Source organism: Lampetra planeri, chromosome 36 (assembly GCF_965212315.1).
Source record: "Lampetra planeri chromosome 36, kcLamPlan1.2.h2, whole genome shotgun sequence".
Classification (NCBI taxonomy): Eukaryota; Metazoa; Chordata; class Hyperoartia; order Petromyzontiformes; family Petromyzontidae; genus Lampetra; species Lampetra planeri.
In genome coordinates, this window is record NC_136142.1 from 6,957,357 (window position 1) to 6,983,033 (window position 25,677).

Here is a 25,677-nt window from a genome sequence, read left to right on the forward strand (position 1 = left end):
AGAGCATCATCACATCCCATCAGCGAAATTTACATCACCGGACTATTTATGCGTGCAGTCTTTGCAACAGACCCCTTTTGTCCGACAGTGTACGAAGAGCCTTCATGCTGTCAACAGTGGATTGCAGCATGTCAATAATCTAATATATTTACACATTACAGCTTTTCAGAGCTGCACCCCGCCAAATCGAATTTATTACACGGCGGCGTTTTTTGCACCGGCCGCCGTGTTGAGACCGTCATAGTCGCCGCGGTTCAATTTAAAACGCAGGCGGCAAAGACCGGTTTTCAGATCCAGGATCTCACCGGCGCTGGCTCACTGCCACGAAAGCCCCCCCCACCGCCCCCAGCGCCTCGTTGGCCCGTGTATTAATAAACCCACGCACGCACAACTCCGGCACAACCCGCTGGGCGCGCTCTCGCCCGTTTGCAGGGTTCGTGACTCTCCTCCAGGAATATCTCTACGGAGCATCGCGCCGCCGACTTTCATTGAAATTCGCCGTGCATTTTTAAATCCGCGCAACCTTCAAAACCCGCCTCCAGATGCCGGCGGGCGACGGCATGAAACGTGCGCGTCACGTGGGCCACGGGAGAATGTCTTTTGGGGAAGCGACGTTAGCTGCGGCGGGAAAGTCGCGAGCGGAAACACCGCGTGGCGAGCGAGTTGGTGGGGGTCGCTCTTATCTGTGCCTGAAACAATTGCGCGTGCTTTTTTTTGGGGGGGAACAGCTTTATTTTATACCGGTGTTTTTCCCCAAAGGTCGGGTAATCAAAATGTCATTGTGTCCCCCACTTTGATTTCTCAACAAGCAAAGGACCACTACTGATGACAGCGGTAATCGTTATACTGACCCAGAAGTTGAAATGCTTGCTTTATCTCCTACACATTACTCAACGTTGATCAGAGCGTGGCATCCCGAATGATTGCTGGGTTTGAATGAACACAGCACAGAAGAAAGGCATGTCTCCTAGCCAAACCTAATGTGTGATAATACATAACATACGGATGACAAAATAAAACAGTTTTTATCTATAATGTACGAATGTACATAATTATGATATGAACACAATAACGATCAGAGCAGACACACGTGATGGACTTCTCACTCACACTCTTAACCATGATGATATGATATTCGAGGCCCCTCGAGTGTTTTGCAATCCTATTACATATTGATTACAGGACTAATCACTCACTTCAAGGGTCTTCATGCATGGATCTGCCTCCGCCCACCTATCTGATCTCATTTCACTCTCCTCTTCTGCTGGTGTCATGCCCTCCAGCAAAACAGGGTCTTCTATCCACACCTCCCATGAACATCCCTTGAGTGGGAGGCCATTCCATCTTCTGCCCATAATATCTGGAGCTGCCTCCTTCCTACCGGACACCTGTGCAAAAGAGTGTTTTATAGCTCGTCGGATTCCTCCCATATAAAATAAATATTCCGATTCTTATTGTGTTTACTGACAATTCCCTCTGGCCACCTCGTGGCGGTAAAGAGTAAATATCGACCCCATTACCTGCAACACATTGGAATCGAAAAGAACAAATTCTTACGCACAGGATTCCACGCATGCCATCGTTAAGGATTCAAATCCATTTGAATCCATGCACTTGATGCATTGTTACAGGCTTCACCGCTAAATGACCAATCGATCATAGTTAGGGGGCAAATTATGAGATATTAAATGACAGCAGGGAGGTGGGGCAATGTGCAGGAACAGAGGGAAGTGGGACTCAATTAAGACTTCCCCACTACCCCTCCTCCTCCATCTCCTCCCACGAGTGCGGATTGGCTCAACGCTATACATCACGGCTACGCGCGCCACGGAGCTCTTTCATGAAGAGGCACATTCATCAGCAGCGGCTCCTGCAGGGAAATCCATTGCAGGCATGGGGGTCGCAATGGAGCCGTCCTTTCGTCCCCCGTGGGAGCCGACCCGATTCAACGGGGGCGGAAGTTCCTCCGTTAGAATCATCACGTGTCTGTGTGTGCGTGGATGTTCCTCTGAGAAGCGGTAGTGTAGCGCTTAACGAACAGCGTTAGGAACCCGGAGGCCCGCCTTCGATTCCCGCTCACGACCAATAGCAGTGGTGAACAAACGAACAGGTCATGGGCCTCCCCGGGGGTTGACGAATCCTCAAATGAGATCCCGGTGCGGTGTGCAAACATTTGCACAGGGTAGACCAAGGTGGCCAGGTATGGTGCATTCCACCCATCCCCACGTGCGCTGTGCCAGCCTTAATAGGTGCTCACTAACAGCACTTGCCACAACAGTCTGTTAAAGGCTACACACGGGGATGTCCTTGTTTTTGGGCACTTCTGTGCTTATTAAAAAAACTACTGGTAATGTCGTATGAAGGAATTAATTGTTTTTACAGTACGACGGTTAGCTTTTATGATACGGTCCAGAGCTAAGGGGAAATTTCGGAGGTGATTCCGGATAATGAGTGCAGTAAACGGTATGTTCAACAAAATATGTTTTAAATAATGTACATATTTAATGGGAGTGACCCATTCTTTGCCGGTTGGTGATGTCACGAAAGGTACTCAACGCTGACAGTCAGCTGATGAGGAGGCAGCTCACTGGATTTCCGAGCTCACTCCCCGACGAAGCTCAAAGGAAGTTTAGGGGGTTGAAACGTCCGCTGTACGTTGATGTTGAAATTACGTCATGAGGTCTTCAGCCACCGGTAAGAAGAGGAGTTTAATCTGGAATTAGATCGATACCTTGGCGCGTACAAATAAACGTGACGGTCCTGTCGGGTAGTGGAGGATCGATGACAACAATTGCGTTGTGCACAATTAAATAACGCAATGACCATCATAACCGGAACTCTGAAACCGACACCAATCCCCTGGGCTCCCTGTTCTGGCGAACATTCTGCCCCCAAACATCCGCAGTGACGTGCCAACTGCAAAGGAGGTTACACGTTTTCTTGCCAAAGACAACCACCTACCTAACTACCCACCTACCTACCCATCAACCAAGACCTCGACACTGTCCCTCGCCGCTGACTCGAGTCCCGATGCCCCTTCTGCCATCGCACCGTCACCATCCTGGAATTTTACCAAAATCCGGAAGAACACCGGCGGACAGAGTAGAACAACGTGGAAGTCCAGAAACCTCGTTCGAGACATCTCCTGGCTTTTACATCCCTGAAAACAACCGGTGTAACCATCAGAACTTCAACAGGCTGATGTGCACATTTCCTTAATTAATGGAAGATTAAAGACGCTCGCCACAGCAGCGCGATTATTTCCATGCAACCAAAGCTATGGACCATATAACACATCCCTGCCGAGGGAGCTGGTAGGAACGTTGGGTTGCTCGGTCAATGGCCAGGGTCAACGGCGGCGTGGTGTATTCGGCAAATATGGCCGACTGTGAGGGCGGGCACAAGCCGGTGTGAGTAGGTTAAACGTTGAGTTTTATAAGGGCACCACGAGGTGACCAGCCCCTCCTCACCCAGCCCCACCCCTCCCACCCTCCCCACCCAGCCCCTCCCCACCCTCCCCACCCAGCCCCTCCCCAACCCTCCCCTCTCCACCCAGGCCCCACTCCTCCCATTTTTTGATGCACGACGGACGGACACAATAATCCCGTGGGCTGGTGGAACCAGGTGTTTCCTACCAGTAAAACCACTGTAGTCTGTGCTCCTTCAACGTGGGAGGAATAGCAAAACCACACAGACTCTCTCCTGATGCCCACACCTCCGATTAGCATGGTTGGCTACGTACGGTGTGAAAGAAGTTCAACATACACGGCCAGCGAAGCTCAACATTGGCATTTAGTTCCTGAACCTATGAACCTTATGGCGATACCCCGGCTCTCACATAATGTCCGTGATGCAGTAATTTTTAGTCTGCTGATGGTCGGCGATGCGGCAATCGACTCATCTCGACGAGCTGTACACTACGATGCACCACTACGGTGCGTACGCGAGCGTTCAGGGTTTCAGCGCAAACGTCCTCGCTGCGTTTCGACGTCGCGGAGTAGCACTGATTTCGGATTGATTGGTACCCCAGTCGCGGAGTTAAGTAACACCCCTGGGAAAAAGTGTCCCAGAAATAAAATATTTAATTGCCTCGGTCATTTTGTATTATTTGGTACCCCGGGGTACTGCCATAAGGATCATATTGCCATACTCTGGAATAGAATGACAATAATTTTTGAATAAAACTACTATCTTGCCTAACCCAAAATCAAATATGGATTTCCGCTCACTAAATGTTGCATTGCCCCCCGGTGTGTTTTCACGTCGTTCCGCGTGCCGATAGGCACGATGTCCGACGTTTCGCTCCACGCGCTGGGGAGCTTCTTCAGGAACAGATAGCTATATAGACGCGATGGCAAACACGTACGCAGTGGATGTTCCACAGTCTGAAGTGGATACTACTTAAACTCACGGGAATAATGGCACCTCTTGCCAGGTGCGATGGTTACGCTACAAGCCTGTGATGTGCCGATCTGGAGGCAGGGTCGGTGGGTCGTGAAGAGAAGAAGACTATTGAGACCACGTGCGTGGAGGGCCCACCTGCTGGGCTGCAAGGTGGTGTCTTCGGAGGAGGCAGTCAAATTGATCACGCTGCAGAAGGCACACCCGCCTGGAGTTTGGGTGCCCTAACCTTTCACGAGTAGAGTTTCTTTTCCTTTTTTGCTGTTCGTATATATTTCCGGAAGAATACCACTTTAACGCGTAACATGCAAGCAGCCACAGCTGTCTGTTCTGTACAACAACACAGGCATTGCACCTACTACACACACTCATCTGAAACACTTAAGTTTACCTCTCTATTCTTCCATCAAAACCCAGCCATGCTAATGCCATAAACCTCTTGACCCCCCACCTTACTCACACACCCGCGCGTTATGCTGCACGCTTCCAAACGAAAGCGTGGACGTTCCCTTACCACCTCCGAAAATCTCACTTCGCCCGGACGCCCGTGACAAAGGTGGCACAGGCGTCTGGGTGGTTATGAAGCTTAACTTGAGGCCTCATTTGCGCAGCCTCAGCGATAGTTACCAAGCCCAGGCCAAAGTCCTCGCAAGCAGATTCAATACACGGGGGAGGGCAAGAAGCTGTTATAATAATTCACTAATTTTTGAAATGCTCAGGTCCCTGGTAAGAATACATTTTTGGTTGGGATTTAAAAAAAATATAAATATAGTGTAAAATATGCAACTGTGTCTGAAAATGCTGCGGAGGAAAACATTAAGTGTAAACATCGCAGGGATGGAAGGGAGGTCTCTATGGGTTGTTGCTTTTGTAAGTAGCGAGCGACTGAAATCACGCAGTACGTACGGTTACATAAGTTGCAAACTGGTCAGAAACAGTCCTGTCTGCACCCCCCCCACCCCACTTTCCCACCTCATCTCAGATGACCAATGTGGTGAAGTATGATCAAGAATCCCCAATGACCGGCATGGCGCAAGGGGAGGCCTTTGTCCATTGGTGTACAGTGGATTTGGGCAAATGTATTATTTATTTTATTAATTAAACAGGTAAGACGTTTTCTTGGTTCTTTCGGTAAAGTCACGTAGAATGGAAATAATAAAATAATAAAAATAAAACATAATAAAATATTCACGTGAGAATTATTTTATGTTTTATTATTATTATTTTATTATTTCCATTCTACGTGACTTTACCGAAAGAACCAAGAAGATGAATCCCTGCAGTCACGAAAGCTTTAAATCGAAAAGGTAAGACGTTGAGAAATTTGGCGTTACTCCGTCAAAACATTATCACTTTTTTATATATAAATGACGGCTGCCACACGGCAACACGCACACGTCTACCAAATTCATGGTTAAACCTCTACGACTCCCTCCCACTCCCCCACCCCGGCAGAGCGGAAAGTGCCAGCCAGTTTCCCGGCATGCTCTTGTGAGACATGGCCAACGGAGCTAATTGAATGAATGGCTACATCAAAGCGAAGGGAATAAATTGACATGCCAAGCGGGCCAAATGATAGCGGCAGAGAGCGGTGGATACATGGGGAAGAAAAATAACACCTGGGCCAAATTTATCGTCCTGCGAATGCTAGGTTCTAAATGAAGCCCCGACGCTTTCAGGTTCACAGACTGAGTGGAGGATTAATGAAACTGCGATATACTATTACTGCTGCTGCTGCATATACGGATTGCAACAAAATATCACATTTCCCTTCATGTTTAATAATTGATGTTTCGTTTTATTCAGAGTTGCCGTTCATGCAGATTGCATCTCGCAATTGCCGAGGAACCACAGACGAGCTGGTAGGCAGCCAGGCTCTGCACCGGTGCCGACAATTGTCCAAGCTCTGCATTCCCGCATATATAAAGATGCTTTCGGCCAGCTAATGCCTATTACTAACAGTGTGTGCAAAGTGCTGAATTATGGGTGTGCACTGCCACCACACTCATTCCAAATGCGCATGTTTTTGTTACCGAGGAGCAGTGGTTGTGCAGAGGGGCTAACAACGCTATGCTACGAACCCGGCAACTAGAGTTTGATTCCCGCTCACACAGTCAACATCCGTGATGATTACACTGGTCAACAAAAAAAAAACTTTTTTTTCTGGCCTGGATTTTTGCAGCTGTTTTAGACTAATTTCAGGGTGCTGATTCCAAATCTGACCTCAGATTTGCTCTATCACATCTTATTTTTATGCTACCGACATACCCCATTTTCATTGCTTTTACCCGAAATTAACTCCGTCACTTATGATTGCAAGTTGTTGCGAGTCAGTGACTGCTTTAGTGTTAAAATATGGTGCTGTATTTTTAGGATAGTGTGTGTTATAATATCATTTTATGTAGATATCCACATTTATTTAATATTTTTCTTCTGCAGTTTTTATTGAAAATGCAATATTTGATATCTCAAAAACCTGATGTGATAGACAAAAACTGATGCCAGATTTGGAATCAGCACCCCAAAATTACCTTAAAACCGCTGGAATACCTTATGCCAGAAAAAGTGTGTTGACCAGTGTTATCTGAACCGGTCATGGGCCTCCCCTAGCACAGCTCAGCCTCACATGAGTACCTGGTGTGGCGTGTAGACTTTGCCGCACGGGAGACAAAGTGCTGGTCCCCCTCGTGTGGCATTATGGCCTTCATTGGTCACTCGCAACAGCACTTTCTCCCAAACTTAAGTTAATTGGATTGACCTGGTGATGTTCCCGCTTAGCCAGTCACCCAGCGATTTTATAACAGAGTTCTCTGGGGCTGTGAGCACAGCCACCAAGACCAACAAACGGGGTGTTTAAATGTCACACAAACGTAACGCGTGCAAATAAAAAACCGGTGCAAGTGTAATATGAGGGCAAGAGGTGCCAGAAAAAAGTTAGGTACAGCTGCAAAAGGTCTATTGAGGCTATACGCGGGATCTTTGTCTTTGTTTCTGCTCATTCCAGAAATAAACAGATGCAGGGGAATGCCGCTTGAGACTAAGATATATTTTTTCTGGAAGACCTAATCAGAAGCAATATTTTGCCAGTATTTATGCGATGGGGGCAAGTGCGATTGAGCAGTTGGTTTTGCGCACTCAACCTTGAACCCAGGTCTTTCCCCCTTTTTTGTCTGACGTTTGAAAAAAAAAGCAACACGGCTACAATCGCACGTTTAATTTAGTTAAATTGCTCCACAGCTAGTCGCGGTGCGCTTGTTCCACCAGGATATGCATGTCCGAACCCGGTGACCCGAGTATGATTCTCGGTCAAGTTTAACATCAATCAATCTTAATTTTACGCCCCAATACCGCCCTCAATCAAGTGGGTATCGGTGCAATGTTACAGCAGAACGGGGATGATACAGGAGGAGGGGGGTGGGGGCAACAGAGCCAAAGGAATGAGAAAAGAAATCCGTCACGCCCTCAGCGGCTTACACCGATTGAGCGGAGTAAATTGCAACCGCGCACAGAATAAAGTGCGACCGTGCGTAACGAATAGCGTAAGAAAGTTAAGTGGCGAATAAAAAATATATATGGCAAGTAAAGAGAAAGTTTTTATTTGAAATTTTGGCTTTTATACGTCGATGGGGAGTGATGTCTGATCTCGTCCTGGGTCCCCACTTCCCCAACCTGCAATAAAAAAAAAAGTTTACTTTCATTTTAATTGTTTGAGCGATTTGTTTATCTTTCCTATACTTTGCACTCCTATCGTGTTTTTGTACCGTTTGCTGTTGTAACTTTCTGACCCGCCCCTACTGGAGATCTGTGAACAAAGAGCTTTACAGCTCATCGGATTCCTCCACTGTAAATACGGATTCTGATGAATCATACGGTCGACACGTCATGTGGGGGACGCGGCGGATGCTTCACGCAGCAGTGGAATGACACATGGCTGGACATTAAGCAAGACAGATATACATATATTTATAAAACAACAACAACAACCCCTGTGCAATACAAATGGAAAAAAAGTCAAGTGGGATACATTTCACATTGGGTATGGTGCACAGTTCGAAAGTGCTTAAGTTAAAGTCGTGTGAGTGGTGAACTCAACTGCCCAATTAAAACAAACTGCCAGTGGGAATGGTTGAACCCCAATGAGATTTGCGAACCGAGGTGTGGCTCCCAGTGTCTTGTGCACTCGTCCGCTGATGTATCGATTGATTACTCGACACCGGCTGAGAGCCCACCAAGATACAGCACCTTCGTGGGCTTCCACTTGGCATTTTTGAAGACTTGGAAAACGAACGTTACGGGGGGGGGGGGGGGGGAAATTGACTTCCAAGGTTTTATATTGGGGGCTACAACAAGAGAAAAATGGTGTTAATAACGAGGTCGTTATTTCGTCATTAATGTCTGCTTTGCAGCAGACGTCCTACTTAAAGTGCTGGGTAGTATAATTGTGTAATATAGCCGGTGGAGACAGCACTCAGCATTAAACCATTCAACAGCACAATCCATTTATAATATATATACTAGCGGGAAGTGCCCGGCGTTGTCCGGGCGAATTTTTTTTCTCCAAAACTTCTCTTAAAAATCTTACATATACATACACAGATACCAAGCTATTGTGAAAGCCCAGTGGGCCGTTTGTCCATTTCTCCACCAACAAAATTATAAGAGGCTTGCAGAAGTCCAAAAAGTTATAGTAAGTGGGGGGTAAATAGTTGATATAAAAGGTTTTCCCTATAATTGTGCCCACCCCCCCCCTTAAAATGTTTGTACCCCCGCGTACGTGTATATACGTACACACTCTACAGACGACAGAGTAAGTAGTATTTATTGACTCTGTAGTTGTATCTACTGACTGTACAGTAGTATGTAGTGAGGCAGTAGTAGCTACTGACTGTTTCGTAGTAAATATAAATGTACAAGTTGGTGATCCTGTGGATATACGCTTGACTCACCAGAAAAGAAAAACTCGTCCGAGGTGCAAGCACCTAAATATCTCTCCCGGGACATTAAAATGAGCGCCAATTAGCGGCACACCAACAGTGGGATGTCCTATTAACACATTTACCTCCACCACCATGAAACTAAAAAGTGGAATTGTAACCCCAAGCTCAGAGCTCCCAATAGTTATAGCAGTGCCCTGTTGGTAATGGAAACGTTCTGACTTATCTTCTGCAGAATATCGATGGTCTCCCACGAGAATTGCGACTCTTTAAGTGGTCTCGATGAACATCGGGCATGCACACTCAACCCTCCGATTAGCGCGGTTTGCCATGTACGCTGCGAAAGAAGTTCAACATATGTACAACCCTAACAAAATGCCCTCTTAAGTCGAACATGAGCATGGAACACTCAGGATCTTATCGGTGTTTTGGCCTGACTCTCTGAAACCTTGGACACTCACTCAACCGAATTCAATAAAAAGGTGTCTTGGTCTGGCTTTCGTCCTATTTGAAAAATAAAAGTGAATCTCAAATCGTGGCTTGGCCAGTTTACCCATTTTATACCACGTTGCTTGATTGGTACCCCCTGTCAATCGTACTGCACCATGACTATTGCAGTGTCTGTTACGTAACTCAACTTTTTGTCTACGTTTGTGTTTTTTTTAATGTTAAACAAAGAGATTCTGGTCGAGTTGTCTCACCTTCATCAGCCCAGAAAACGAGGCTATTGCCAAAATGGAACGTGAATGGTTTAATAAATACAATTATGTAAAAACCGTGAATCTCAACACGGCCGTTGGGTCCTGGGATCACCCAGCTTCAGGTGGGCAGCGTGTCACGTTTGTTTGCAACGTTTGGTGTTGTTCCCCTCCACAGGGCCGCGTGTACCCCTCTGAAGGTCTCTCACCGTGCGGCGTGACGGTGGGCGGCCCGTGGCTCGCTCGCTGCGCCTGCAGCTGGCGAGCCTCCTCCTCCGTCCACCCGAATCGGAAGCGGATGGAGCCGCAACCTCCCTTGGCACACGCAGCATCGGAGTGGAAGCAGAAGCGGGTGGGCGGCGGGGGGGGGAATTGGGAGAAAGGGAGACAGCAGAGGTAGAACGGCGTTTATTAGCGAGGACATCGACACGAACGCCCAAACTTTCCAGAGAAGAACGCAACGCGCGAGCGCTCTGTGAACCTCGCTTTTTGAAGTCTCCGAGACCCCTTTTCACCTCGCTCGCTTTCACCGCTCGCAGCTTCACGTCGTTAGGGACTCTGCTCTGCTGCGAAGAAACCTGTAGCGAACGGTAAAGTGGTGCCTGCCGTGCGGTTTAATGGCACCGCTGTGTCTCGCTGATGAGCCCAAAGCGGAAAAATCCAAATGTACAATAGCTTCTTCGAGCCGTGCGAAGGAGCTATTGTATATGAGCTGTGTGAAGAAGATTTTTTTTTAAAAAAGCGCACCTAAGATATCGGTCAGAAAAATTGACGGTGACGAATAGAATGGAACCAAGAATGACAGTTTGCTCATAGGCATGGGGGGATGTGTATGCGCTGGATTTGCACTGAGAGAGAGAAAGAGGAAGACATGGATCAGAGATATCATAGAGACTGCTAAGAAAATTGATTGGCATTTGGCGCAATACGTCACTCGAGGCGATGCTGGCCTCTGGTCGATACTAATGTAACCAGCCCGCCCCATCCCTCTTCTCCCATGTTCGTTATGAGGGGACAGGCCGGTTAATGAGTACAAAAACAACAATAATAATAGTAGTAGATGAGTTCGGAGGTGATGAGTGGATACTCTGCGTTGTGTTCTGCCCTCCTAAGAATCGGATGACTCCACCACCAAGTGACACCAGAAGATTACGTGACTGCAACTCTTTATTTCGAAGTGTTCTTCCGAGGAGCATTCGTGCATCTGTAATTATGACCAGATGCACAGCAATCAACCCCAATTCACACCATTTCACAGCGTTCACCCGAATCTGAACAGGTGCCCTGTACCCTGAATTGATTACTCAACTGGTGGGCGTGGCCAACTGTGCATTCACGTGACCCTATGGGCCCAATCCATGGTCATTAATACTTTCATTCACAATTATACTTTTGGTTCATTTACATTAAGCCCATACCAGCTACACTAACAACAGTGGCAGCCAGAGCAGAGTTGGAGCGATGAGGTCAGCCCATGTGATAAGCGTCAGATGAACTGCTGCAATGCGTGGCGATGGTACAGGGTGGCTTTCATCCAGCAGTGGATATATCACGCCAGCTGCTGATGACATCTTTAGTGTGTGTACCCTCTCGGCAGTTGTAATGCACAGCTCCGCCTATAGCACCTGGCTCCGTCTCGTAATCTCCTGCTAACAATACCCCCCCCCCCCCAATCTCACAGCTCCGTCACACATCGCCTAACCGCGTCCCTTCACCTCCTGCCAAGGTGCGTTCACCAAATGCCAAACACAGGAACGTGCGTCTGCCCCGACGGCCTCCTGCCAGTGAGCCTTCGCTGCCATACAAGCACAGCACCTGCAAGCGCATACAGGCATTGCTGCTGTGCGTGAGTCCACGTATGCGTACAATCAATGCTTAGTCCATCCGCCTACCCGCTTGCCATACCTTTACTATCTAGGAAAAATTTAGATTTAAAGCTTTCGTGACTGCAGGGATTCATCTTCTTGGTTCTTTCGGTAAAGTCACGTACAGACCTGTTCTTCACCTGAGGACGGCTGCTTGCGTTGTGGCCGAAACGTCGTGAGAATAATTTTATGATGTTTTACTTTTGTTATTTTATTATTTCCCTTCTACGTGACTTTACCGAAAGAACCAAGAAGATATCTAGGAGAATTTGTTTAAGCAAGCAAATTCTCGACCGGGTTTTCGATCGTCTGGGTCTCATCAGTAGGCAGGCCTGTTAGATCAATGAGTCTGCACTATATGATTGAACAGACTCCGCACCTGAGTCTGTTCAGTGGTCATATATTTGCCTTTGCAACTCCTGAGAGGAAACTGGTCTTTGTAATTTAGCTGCAGTTGTAATGCCATCAGTCCCTTCAACTGAGTGCATGGGAATGGGGTGTTAGGCCAAGCTGTGCCGGGTGAGAGTGGACAATTAATATTCCAACTGCCCTTTTGGGATATCCATCTGTGCCATCTGTCCACTCGACCGTCAATAAATCCTTCAATCCACTTATCCATTGAGAATCCATACACACATTTATTCGGTTATCAATTCATTTAAGCGGTGATGCAATCTTCCCAACCACACACACTGCGTAACAAACCCCTCGATTCACTGACCCAACAAGAATCCATACGCCCGTTAATTGATATACATTTGTTTAGGTCACTGTTAGACTAAAACATAGAGCTTGCTTGGACCCGTGCCTACCTTTTTCTGACGCCGATTGCGCTCACATTACATTTGCACTGTTTTTTTTTATTCGAGCGCGCTTCGATTTTGACCGTCAAATATCCCGTTTGAAAACTGAGTTAACACCTCAGTTCTGATATAAACATGATAAGTGTACGCATACACCCAACTCGGTGTAGATGAGTGGACATTTAGTGTAGAAGTTAATTAGCACACTTCAAGCAGAATGTGCTGAAATAAATGAAGTGGGTTGACAGGCAAAGTGAAGAAGGTGTAGCAAAAGAAGCCGATAGAAATGTTAACAATTATTTTATTTATCCAGGAAAGCCCCTCTGGCTGCATTTGCATGTGGTCGTAGCCAGAGAAAATCTACTTAATTCATGTAAATATTACGCATAAATTATTACAGAATGGTCAGAAAACTACTCTGTGAACTGCAACCTGTGGGACCCTCTCATAGTGCTGATGGTTGGTGATCTAACGAAGAATGAGGTCTTCATTAAAGATCCGTCAACTCAAATCACTCCAAAACGAAGTTTCCCCATCTTAAAGAAAGGTACATCAGCTGTTTGTATTGGGCTGCTTGACATAAGTGGAAAGGTCCTTTCATAAGAGAAACATACTTTATCTTATGCCCTATTTTTGTAAAATTGTGCTATTGGCGTTGTATCACGAAACAAGAAATCCATTTGGAACTCTGGCAGATCAGTGATGGAGAGTCGCCCGCAGAAAAGGATACTGCAGAACCACTTCTAATGTTACTCAAGTGACCTCTTTTATCCACACTTTAGGGTGCACTTTCCCACAAGGCCATGCCATGAAACACGGCGGTTTGTTTCAGGCCACTAAAACCAATGTATTATATTCTCATTGCTGGATTTAGCTCAATCTAGTGAAAATCTAAAATTTTACGTTTTTTTGACCGCGCCGACACCGTCCACTCGCCACGCTTGAGAAGCCAGCCTAATCACGTGTGGGTTTCTGGATCTCGGCGGTGCTGGCTCAGTGGTCTGGCTCAAAAAGCCATCTCGAAATAATTCTGAAAATAATTCAGAATAAAAATATTGTAAAGTTACATTCAAAGCGTGCTCGGAAGACACCATTTCATCCACGTCGCGTAAAAACATACGGCAATGACATGATGTAAGTGCTTTAATAATAACGTGCCTCGTTCGTAACATTAATTACTTTAAGTCTCATTAACGAGGCTTCTAAATCTTGTCAGACTGCGTATTAACACCCCCAACGCCAATAATCTACAAGAAATGCACGGCTTATTTTTTTCTCTTACTGATTCATCTCTTTAAAATTCAGCCCTTAGTGTGGCGCAGCATGGAACCGAAACAGACAGAAGGGTTAATGCACAAAGGACTAAATCGCAAATGTCGGTAGGCCGTGCGAGACACGGGAGTGACGGAGATAGCTGGTTTTTTATATCCTTAATTTTTTTTCATATTCCTCCCCTCGCACCTTGGGCAAGTGAAGAATCGCGGCAGCAATTGGTGTTAGCAGAGGTCGGCGCGGCACGCCGTCTCGCACGTCGACTCCACCAGAGAGAGAGAGAGAAGCTGCAATAACCGCGACGTTACGGCTACTCCAGACAGAAGCTAAGCGTCTGATCTCCACCGCTGTGCATCGCGTGTCAAGGGGACCATTTGGCCCGGCAATATTCAGGCAGCCACAGGTGCCAAAGTTTGACTCCACTGGCACCCATTAGGAAGCAATAATGAGAAATGGATAAACACAAACCGCGGGTTTTGCGACGAGGAAATGGAACAGAGGGGCAAGCTGAAATTGAGATTGGTCGGAAAAGCCATGGTGACACTCGGACTGGGTGTGCCAAGAAGAGACACAAATCTGTATTGCATCTCAGCTGTGCTCTTACCTACTTTCACACACACCTATTGCAGTGACTGCCATTAGCATTGACTGAGGCCTTGTTTAAGCAACCTATTGCAATGAAGAAACTTGAATAAGGTCGATGCATTTTTCTGTCTTTCACCAACGATACATCTTTGCTGCAATCTTAAATATGGGATTAGTATTTAGTGACATGTGAAGAAAATGCAATGCTACATTAAAATAAGTGACATGTATACTATGCACTTTCTGGATTGTGTGCAATAACTCAATAGTCAAGGGTCTGAGTCCAAACATGAAGATATAATAACAACTTCGTCGATGAGCCGATAGGTTGTTTTTACTGGTCCCACGTTTTCCGGCGACATTTCTAGAAGTAGCCATCATCTGGACCAGTATTGACTTTCTGAGACTCACCAAGAAGCTCAAGCCTGTTAAACAAATTACACTTTTCTTAAAAGCCCGTATGTTTATGGATTAAAAGGGAACTCTATGATTTAAATGTATTTATTTACTTACTTATTGCGGTTAAACAGTGACGATTATTCCAAAATCACCCAGAATGCAGCCGATCTCATCAGATTCTCAGACTCTAATCAGGTTTCAACCTGGATAGTGCTTTGGCGGGTGACCACAATGTATAACACAAAAAACGGAAAACATATATATAATATATGATGTGTTGGGCAATAGTCCTTCTTCATAGCACATCGCCAGAGAGGCCAAAGAGACGCAGTGGGTAATAGGAGTTGCAGATTGCACTTTACACCGTGTGGTGGCCTAAAGGGAGCTACTTTTCAGAATGTTTCCTGATGAACGGATTCTAAATTGGCGCAAGAATAGTCGCCAATTAGCAGCAGCTACCGAGTAACAGACAAACCCTTCAATAATAATAATAGTAATTTAAAAAGTATGACGAAACAAACTCATGTGCATTCAAAGCAGAATTGTAAAAGGTTGCCTGCAAATTGCAGAATGCATAATCGGTTGTCACAGACCCGAGAGAGCCACGTTGTTAACGGCAGCAGTGGAAAGTGTGAAATAAATTATTGCACTCTTGTACCTTCTCTACATCCATGGCTAAACTGCCTGCCTTCGCAAACACGCACTCAGCGGTGTGATTATTCTACCGTACTCTACTCTTGCCGCATGCTGGCAGCACTTTGTTCAGGAGCTAAATAGCAATGTTTAGGCCTGGCAGCAGCGATGAGAGAGATTTCCAGTAGTTGTACTCCTCCTCCGTTGAACGAGTGCAGACAACAGTGGGTCAAACTGGTTTAACACGCATGCTTTAGCGCCCAATATTATGAATAAAAGGAGGTTTATTTTGGGGGGGGGTTAGATCGTACAAAAACAAATGATGGCTGTCGCCTCATGAGGTTGGTTGTAATTACCGGGCGTAACGTCGTACTCGAATTGTAAATGCTGTAGGTTTGCTCCCCAACACACCAGTGTGCTGAATTAATAACGAATTGGCGATGTTGTGCTTACGTGACAAAACCTTGCTTGACTGGCTGCGTCGGGAGGTGGCGGGTTTAACGACACATTTATATTTACGTGATCTAACCCCCAAAAACCTCTATTATGGATAGAGGTTTAACTCATAATCAGCGTTTTTGGGTTTAGATCGCGTTATTTATAAATGTGCCGTAACCCTCCATCACCCGACACGGCCAATCAGTAAAAAAGTGTCACGTTGACAAAAGACAAATAGTTCACTGCTTTAGCCCACCGGTGTGTTGAAGCGTGAAACCACAACATTTATAACTAAATGATCCATCGTTTGGGTTGCATCGCCATAGTCGCCCTACCGTGGGCCGTGTCTTTTAATTTTCCATTTGTGAAGGAGACGTTGCGCATTGGCCGGCTTATGTCCCAATGCGGTCGATAGTTACACACCGATGAATCGAGAACGACGATCAAATCACCCCAAGCAATCCGCACGGCCCTCATGCAGCGGTGGGCTGACGAGACGGCTGCACGCGTACGACAGAGTCACGGGCGCTGTTATTTTCCAAATTCGATGTAAATTTCGATAGACACCGGTGAAAGGTGAATGGAGGACGCTTTAACAGACTGTGCAATTAGAGTGACCGGCGAGATCACTTCAAGTTTTTTGAGAGCTCCAACGAAAGCGAACGCAGATCGATCGTAGCCTTCGTGCCCCTGCGCTCGTTGCCCCCGAGCTCCGCTCCCCGTCGGGACCAGATGACACCGCTTGGTCCAGCCCGTTTGCGCCCCCCCCTCCCCCCCCCCGATAACACCTCCTCCATATCGCCGAACCGCACGACCCGCGCGCTTGTCGGGATTCTCAGCGAGCTCCGACGCGTTTATTAATTTCGCCGCGTGGTTTGGCAAAAAATGCGACCACGGTGCCCCCCCCCCCCCCCCCCAGGAAGAAAGTTTTCGTAATAACGCACGCACTCTCAACGACCCCGGGGAGACTCGGAACGCCGGGTTTCTTTCGCGCACTCGGTTTTTTTGGTTTCTTTCTACGGAGAAACGGCAGCTGGAATGGGATGCTTGTGTGGCACTACGCATCTTATATAATTTACTTTTAATTTCACATTTAATTATGTCTCAATTAGTCTATCGGCATGTCGCTTTCAGCGGGGTAAAGCGTGCGTACTCCCATCTCTTCGGGGATGATTATTGAGCGTGGAAGAGTAGGCCAAAAAGCCCTCAAGAGGGGTCTCTAGAGATACCTCGAGCAGAGGCGCTCCTGCCAGCGGTGACGCGAGTAAGCAATTGCAGGGCTGCACCTTTATCTTGTCGTATATCTCAATTGTGTAATACAGTAGAACCCTTTTTAACGACGGTAATTGGTTACACGAAACCGGCTGTTAAGTGATTTGTTCCTTAAGCAATTATAGGAAATACACGTTAAAGGCTTAATTCGTTGCGATAATGTAGTGGGTTCAATTCAGGCGCACACTGGAACTTTGGGAGGCAACACTATTCATTATTAGACACAACGGGTAATTCTTAACATTACACATAGGGTGGTGACCACCGACCTATCCTCGCTAACACACACTATCACTCGCTAACACTGACACTCTGATACGACTGGCGTGGCCAAGCCAGGAGGGCTACTGGGTGGCCACGCTGACTTGAAGCTTGACTCTTCTTCTTCACGAGGCATCTTCATCCCGGACCCGAGCCGCCCCGCACCAGGTGCGGAGGCCGCTTATATCCGCCTCGGCGTGCCCGGGCCACGCCCACCTTCTGGAATCCTCGAGAAGGCTCAGCCCCTGGCAGAGGTCGCAACCGGGTACCCGATACCCGTACCCTACCCGATACCCGGCTACCCGTACCCGGCCGGGTACGGGTACGGGTAGCCGTTTGCGACCCTGGTGCGGCCGGGTACGGGTAGGCCGTGAGTCACTGGTGAGTAGCCGTTTGTCACTCATTTCGGGTAGGGTACGGGTACGGGTAGGGAACGGCTACCTGTACCCGGCCGGGTACGGGTACGGGTACCCATTTGCGACCCTGGTGCGGCCGGGTATTGGTAAGGAATCAAAACCCGTTTGCGACCTCTGGCCCCTGGCCACGCCACCCCCCAAGGTCCCCCTGGGGTCCCCGGCCCCCACCTTTATCCGGTCACGTGTCCGGCTGGGTTCATACAGAGTGCCATCGCCTGACACAACCCCAGTGGCACTGACGACAGCCTCCCGGATACCCGACCCGGCCGTGACGTCATTCCAATATGCCCGACGTAGTGACGTCATGTGTGTGTACAGGCTGACACAGTAGTGACGTCATGTGTGTACAGGCTGACACAGTAGTGATGTCATGTGTGTACAGGCTCACGCAGTAGTGACGCTACAAGTCACTGCAATAGTATTGAACGTTTCCCCCTTTTTCACCCAAAAAGATACCTCCTAATATTTAAACAATGGAAAGTAATACATAAACATACTAACATTAAAAACATATAATATTAAAAAAACATGATTAATGGACGCATTAATTAACATTTACTGTAACTACAACAGCCCGTCATTAACAGGGGAATGGTCGGAAAGCGAACAACATTGGGCTCTATGGAGGCACTACACTACTATACACTACACTATACACTACACATTGGGCTCTATGGAGGCCTGTCGATAAGCGATTAGTCGTTAACAGGGGTGGTCGTTAAGAGGGGTTCTATTATACACTACTATACACGACATTATACATTACACTATACACTACACATTGAGTTCTATGGAGCCCCATCGTTAAGCGATTAGTCGTTAACAGGGGTGGTCGTTAAGAGGGGTTCTAAAGTATGAGTTACATCATAAAACTAAAAACATGATTTAGGAACTTAGTCAATCAAGAGATCACCACGTTGCCGAACGAAATCACCCTGGATTTGCCTGAACTCATCAGATCTCGGAAGCCAAACAAGAGTTGAGCCTGGTCAGGTCTCAGTATGGGTGACCCCCAGGGCTCATCACGTGTTTTAGGCCTCAGGCTGCGAGGTGGTCAGGATTTTTCTCTGGGTTCTCTGGTTCCCTCCCACAATCCCATTACTCGTTGCTGAAATAGATCAATAATCCCAATGCAGGGGCTCTCCCTCTCTGAAAACGAGTCTTGAAACCGAACGGGGGCCTCTTTTTAGATCCACTGCTGAATGAAATACTCCACACTCACCATGCGACCATGGGAAATTGTCAATCATATCTAAATAATGCCGGTCGGTGTGGGTTGGGTAAACCAGGCGGGGGTGGGGGGATGGAAGGGGGGCACACAGATGCCACTCCAATCGCCACTGGCCAGCAATCAAACTCAGGCCACTGGGCTTATAGCACCGTGCGCTAACCGCTACATCGCCACTCTGGCCCTGCTAGCCAACTCTAGGTGGCACTATATCACGCTCTGTGTAGATTGGCTTCCCCATGATAATCATACGAAGATATATTCACAAAAAATACAACCCTCAAGAGCCTGCCTCGGCTGCATTGACTGAAAATCTAATAAATGTACATGATTTGTCCTCTTGTGTGGTCACCGGTGACTGGGACGAGACCACCGACTCTATACCGGTGAGAACATTGTCAAAACCTCTGGTGGCTGCTTTGAATTGAAGTCACGATCTCAGCAGTGCTGGCTCAGTGCATTGAGTAATTTATAGCTTTGAGTAATTTATTGCTTTATGAATCCTACATGATAAATGATGTTGTGCCTGCAGTAGGCAGTCTAACAAGTAGGTTTCCAAAGGCTACCAGCGCTGCAGAAGGTTGATTGCTGCTTCTCGTACGAGTGGGTTTCCTGCAAGCAGACCATTTCACATCCCAAACACACGTTAAAACCATTCCATCAACGGAACTATTTTATTTTACCAGCGTAAGGCCCACTGAGCGAAACAGCTGTTTTTCAGATGCGACCTGGTCACAAATGATAGCCAAACCAAGTGGCTCATCGTGTGGAAATTTATAGTAGCAGCCAAATACTCTAAACGTGTGTTTCTATACGTGGAGGCAAAACCCGGTGGAACCGGAGAAAAATCCACGTGGACCACAGGGAGAACACGCAAACTCCAAATGTACAGGTGTCAGCGTTGGGAGTGAACCAACAACATCCTGCATAGCAGGTGGAGTAGGTAACATCTCGCCACAGTGGTGCCCCTTAAACGGCATTCATCAGGACCATTCTAAAAAAATCAAGACACAGCAAAATTGATTTTTTTTCTTCCGATAAAGACTCCACTAATGCTATGACATAACTGGCTTAACAGGTCACCACAAGTAACCAAGGCAAACCGTTTGCCTTCATATCCACATCTCCAGTCTCTTACACCCAGCCCTGCTCATTTCCATCATTCAGAAATTTGACGTCCATGTTCGTCTTATAGCGCAGTTTCATTTACCGCTCCCTACTCTTAATGTCATATTTGCTCCCTCCTTCCACCGCCCCTCCTCCCTCGTCTATATAATCCCCTGTTACCAGCAGCTCTTTAACCTATTTCAGAAACTGATTTTTGCTGTCGTTGTCCCACCTGATGATGGACGCTTGTGTGTTGTCCGAAACGTCGTGATTTAATTTATTCTCTTTTCTTTACCTACGTGACTGTACCGAAAGAACCAAAGAGTATGGATCCTTGCAGTCACGAAAACTTCAAATCTAGAATAACCAATTGCCTCTCAAGTTCATCAAGAGAACGCATTACATAGCCGGGGCCTTAGCGGTCGTGGGAAGTTAGAACTGAGCTCATTTACCACAGCAGTGCATACACCAGCTCAAATGTATCTCACCTTATGCAGCTCACACTCTCGATTGGTGACACAGGGCACGAATTTTGACAGTGGCCTCCACTCTATTAATGCTATCGTAGCGCAAGCCTCGTCACGCCTGCTCGATCCAACTGTAGCTCTCTCCCGCTCCCTTCCGTTTGAATTCCCACACTTGAGATGGCATGTGTGAGTCCGCGGTTCCAGGCGTGATGGCTCGAAAGGTGGATTGGTGGGGCTAATGTCTTTCTCAGGTCAAGTATCTGGGTGCAAAGCACAAACCCCCCGGGACCATTCTCAACTCCGAGACAAGCGGAGAAAGTATGAAAAAAGAAAACCCGAATTCCTCCTTTAAGGCGACAGGGCGGATTAAGAGGTCAATACTTGTGTCACAGTACTGAGCAGGCACCACCAAACATCCTGGGTTCATAGCAGGGGTTAAATAATATAATGATAATTATAATATTATTATTATTTATCGATACTTCATCACTCACTACAAAGATGCACATTGGTCAGTGAAAAATTGCGGACTGTATGCTTCTGTTAGTCAGTTTGGAATATATACAAAATCATGAATAGAAACACATATAAAAAATACAAATCACATTTAATAATGATGATCATGAATAACTTAATTATGAACATTATTACGTGGTCGAAATGAAGCGAGCTGACACTCCGAGCCATTATTGACTACCCAAAGGTCAATGTTTTAACATTAGTTTCCACTCCCCCCACCATCCCCCTATTAATTTGGCAGATCCCAGCGGTGCAAAATAAACAAATTTAAATTTTGATTTAAAGCTTCCGTTACTGCAGGGATTCATATTCTTGGTTCTTTCGGTAAAGTCACGTAGAAGGGGAAAAAAATGTTTTCTATTTGTATTATTTTATTATTTCCCTTCTATGTGACTTTACTGAAAGAACCAAGAATATGAACAAATTTAGTTCTATTACTTTCCACAAAACATTCTTTACAGGGTATGAAGGGGTGCAACCACCCGGCGTTGGATAAGGGGCATCGTTACGTAACTCCGAGCTAGTCACGTGGCATCATATTCTGTGGGCCTACTGGCTGTCAGCGTGCGATTCTTTGATCACTGCGAGGGTTTGGAAACGATACTTCTTAGTCTCATGGCACGACAATGACAGGAGGATTGAAATGTAATCGGGAGTATAAAAATATATAGAAAAATTTAAGCTATGATCTCGATGCAAAAAAAGATGTCTTAAAGACGATGCATCTTGGGTGTTATGTGTATGGGACTGGAAGCAAAGCCCAAACCGATGCTCAGTGGGTGAGCCAAAATTGGGCAAACGTCGAACTAAGAGTGTCCATGTGTAGTCTACGATTTGAATTGTAATGGCTCGCAAGGACAGCACATGGACCATTTACATTCCTAATTATTTGACGCGCCGGAGGGAGCGCACGCCCTCGTTTGCACCAAAAAAAAAAGAACCCCCCACCCCCTGACCGTGAATAATTATTATTATTATATTATTCATAGTCTTCATCTACAAAGGCCACCACTAAGTACAAAGGGCCATTAGAAATTAGACGGAGCCATCTCTTCCCTTCCGCCTTGACTCGGCGACATCGCAGCGGCTTGCGAGAATGCGCCAGAGCTTAGCGTGCAGCTCCCTTGTTAAAAGTGGAGACCGTGCAGATCACTAAAAATAGCTTCCCCCGGCCCAGACCCCGCTGCCGCCTTTGCATGGCAAGACTGCCGTGGTGAATCTAGGTCGAACACACACTCGCCCGGTTTGCGTGAACAAGGAGTCTGGTTCTAAGTGGTCATGGGCTTGCGGCACGAGGAATACCTTTAGTGGGGTGCCGCATTGTGATGTTTGGTCAATTTGCGCAGTATTAATTCAATAGCAAAACAAGTGGTGCAATTTAGTTGCACTCTGCTCGTGTGCGATGAACTCAATGTGGGTCGAGTCGGAGGCTGAATGATGGACAGGTGAAAGGGATGAGGGCGTTAGGAATTGAGTCACAAGGGGATAGTGGAGCCAATTTAGACAATTGGTTAAGACGGCGAGGTCAGTCAGGACAGCAGTCAGCATGGCGGGGTCAGTCAGCACGGCGGGGTCAGTCAGCACGACGGGGTCAGTGAGCACGGCGGGGTCAGTGAGCACGGCGGGGTCAGTCAGCACAGCGGGGTCAGTGAGCACGGCGGAGTCAGTCAGCACGCCGGGGTCAGTGAGCACGGCGGGGTCAGTGAGCACGGAGGGGTCAGTCAGCACGGCGGGGTCAGTCAGCATGGAGGGGTCAGTGAGCACGGCGGGGTCAGTCAGGATGGCGGGGTCAGTCAGCACGGCGGGGTCAGTGAGCACGGCGGGGTCAGTGAGCACGGCGGGGTCAGTCAGCACGGCGGGGTCAGTCAGGTCGGCGGGGTCAGTCAGCACGACGGGGTCAGTCAGCACGGCGGGGTCAGTGAGCACGGAGGGGTCAGTCAGCATGACGGGGTCAGTCAGGTCGGCGGGGTCAGTCAGCATGACGGGGTCAGTCAGCACGGCGGGGTCAGTGAGCACGGCGGGGTCAGTGAGCACGGCGGGGTCAGTCAGGATGGCGGGGTCAGTCAGGATGGCGGGGTCAGTGAGCACGGCGGGGTCAGTCAGCACGGCGGGGTCAGTCAGGATGGCGGGGTCAGTGAGCACGGCGGGGTCAGTCAGCACGGCGGGGTCAGTGAGCACGGCGAGGTCAGTCAGCACGGCGGGGTCAGTCAGCACGGCGGGGTCAGTCAACACGGCGGGGTCAGTCAGGATGGCGGGGTCAGTGAGCACGGCGGGGTCAGTCAGCACGGCGGGGTCAGTGAGCACGGCGGGGTCAGTCAGCACGGCGGGGTCAGTCAGCACGGCGGGGTCAGTCAGCACGGCGGGGTCAGTCAGGATGGCGGGGTCAGTGAGCACGGCGGGGTCAGTCAGCACGGCGGGATCAGTCAGGACGGCGGGGTCAGTGAGCACGGCGGGGTCAGTCAGCACGGCGGGGTCAGTCAGCACGGCGGGGTCAGTCAGCACGGCGGGGTTAGCCAGGTCGGCGGGGTCAGTGAGCACGGCGGGGTCAGTCAGCACGGCGGGGTCAGTCAGCACGGCGGGGTCAGTCAGCACGGAGGGGTCAGTGAGCACGGCCGGGTCAGTCAGCACGGAGGGGTCAGTGAGCACGGCCGGGTCAGTGAGCACGGAGGGGTCAGTCAGCACGGAGGGGTCAGTCAGCACGGCGGGGTGAGTTGAGGCAGTGAAGGCAAGTGGAAGGAGGGAGGGAGGATGAGGAAGCAAAATGCACGGAGCAGTGAGCAAATAGTGTTATACACGCATGAGGACGTATGCACAAGTTACTAATGGAATTATATTGTTTGCAACATATCGTGACAGTTTTTGGATATTTTAAATATTTTATATTTGTTTTACTGACACGCACATATCATTAACAAATATTACAGTTAGCAGTTCGAATCCAGCCGTTACATATGAACGTGACTGGGTGTCTCAAATCGTTTGTGGGCGACTCTTGACTTTCACATCCGGCATGCCCTCATGGTGGGGCGACTCAAAAGAGGTTGAATTCAACCCACAGTTGACCTCGCGCAAGCAAAGTCCACCAGAAAACAACGGTGCGGAAGTCCTCATTGGTTCACGTCAGTAAAGCGACACGTTCCGATGAGAAACACTGCCCCCGAGTGTTGTATTTATTGCTCGCAATCGGCTGAGACAGCACATGACAATTTCGTCCTAATTGGATGTTTATGCATGTACGTAGCAGTAAAGCAGAGCACGAAGAGAAAATCCAATGTCAGCAGCCTACTTGCTGTGCACCACATTCCATCTTGATGATCACCGCTCTGCCGCCCCTCCGCCCTCATCTCCCTTCGTCGGGCCACGTGTCTTATTTGCATAACTTCGTTTCGTACAATCCACCAATCACGTCGGACGTAAGTACTATGGATAACGGACGCTGACGTGGTCGACTGCAGATCGGCAAGAAAAGGTTTAACCCACGCCATCTCTTGTCCCCCGACGGCGATACACAGGCTCCGTTTTCCGCCCTCCAACAGATTTACATTTCACCGATGTCACTATCAGTTCGGAAAGTGCACGGCAGTAATGGAGAGACTTTTTTTTTTATTTCAGCAGATGAAGGAAGTTCCCTGTGTGAAAAATAAGAGGCTATCCACGGAGGTCAGCGCGGCCGTTAGAGCTTGTGTTACAGCAAAAAAAAAACAGGCCTGGAGCGATTTTGGTGAGAAAAAATAGTTTTGGCAAAAAAAAAAGTGGTTTTGTGGAAAGCTATTACTCTGCGCAAAATGGAATACGTTAAGGCGGCCGCTGTTTGATAGACAACTTTATGAACCGGGTCAAAAACTATCTAAATTTTTCACAAAATCACCAAAAAGGTTAGAGGCGATGTCGGTTGTAAAATGATGGGGTTATTTTACGACAAGTGTATATATATCCACATTCGCCCTCCTTTTTTGTTGCTAAAACAAAGCCTATTTAGCAAGCGTTCAAAACTGCCAGAATAATAGTAAAAATACTCAACTTAAAAATTATTAAATTGTGAAATAATTAACAATACCAGCTGTGCTTTTATGTAGCGATCAAGCAGGGTAGTGCAGGGCTCTGGAAAAGGAAGTTTTCAAGTTCAAACCTCGGTGGTAATCCAATCAACCCTCCATGATGCCTCTGGGTGCATACAATTAATACCACATTGAGAGATGCCAACAACTAATGCCTTATGAAGTGACTTGGCCTCACCATAACAATGTGGACTTTCCACCCGATGCCCCATGGCTGTAAACACAAGATACAGAGGGTGTAGACTGACAAATGGCTGGTGCATTATATTTCTTACGGGCTCGGTGAGCGCTGGGTCATAGCGCTCAGTGGCACCACGCGTG

The 25,677-nt window shown here is 47.7% G+C and overlaps 1 protein-coding gene across 2 annotated transcripts in view; it reads right to left on the minus strand.

The window, feature by feature from the left end:
- Positions 1–25,677, minus strand: part of NPHP4 (nephrocystin 4) — a 284,183-nt gene that overhangs the window by 118,050 nt on the left and 140,456 nt on the right. For both annotated transcript variants that reach the window (XM_078611468.1, XM_078611467.1), the window contains exon 10: positions 10,243–10,348. In XM_078611468.1, the coding sequence (XP_078467594.1) occupies positions 10,243–10,348 (106 nt within the window). The remainder of the gene's footprint in view (positions 1–10,242; positions 10,349–25,677) is intronic.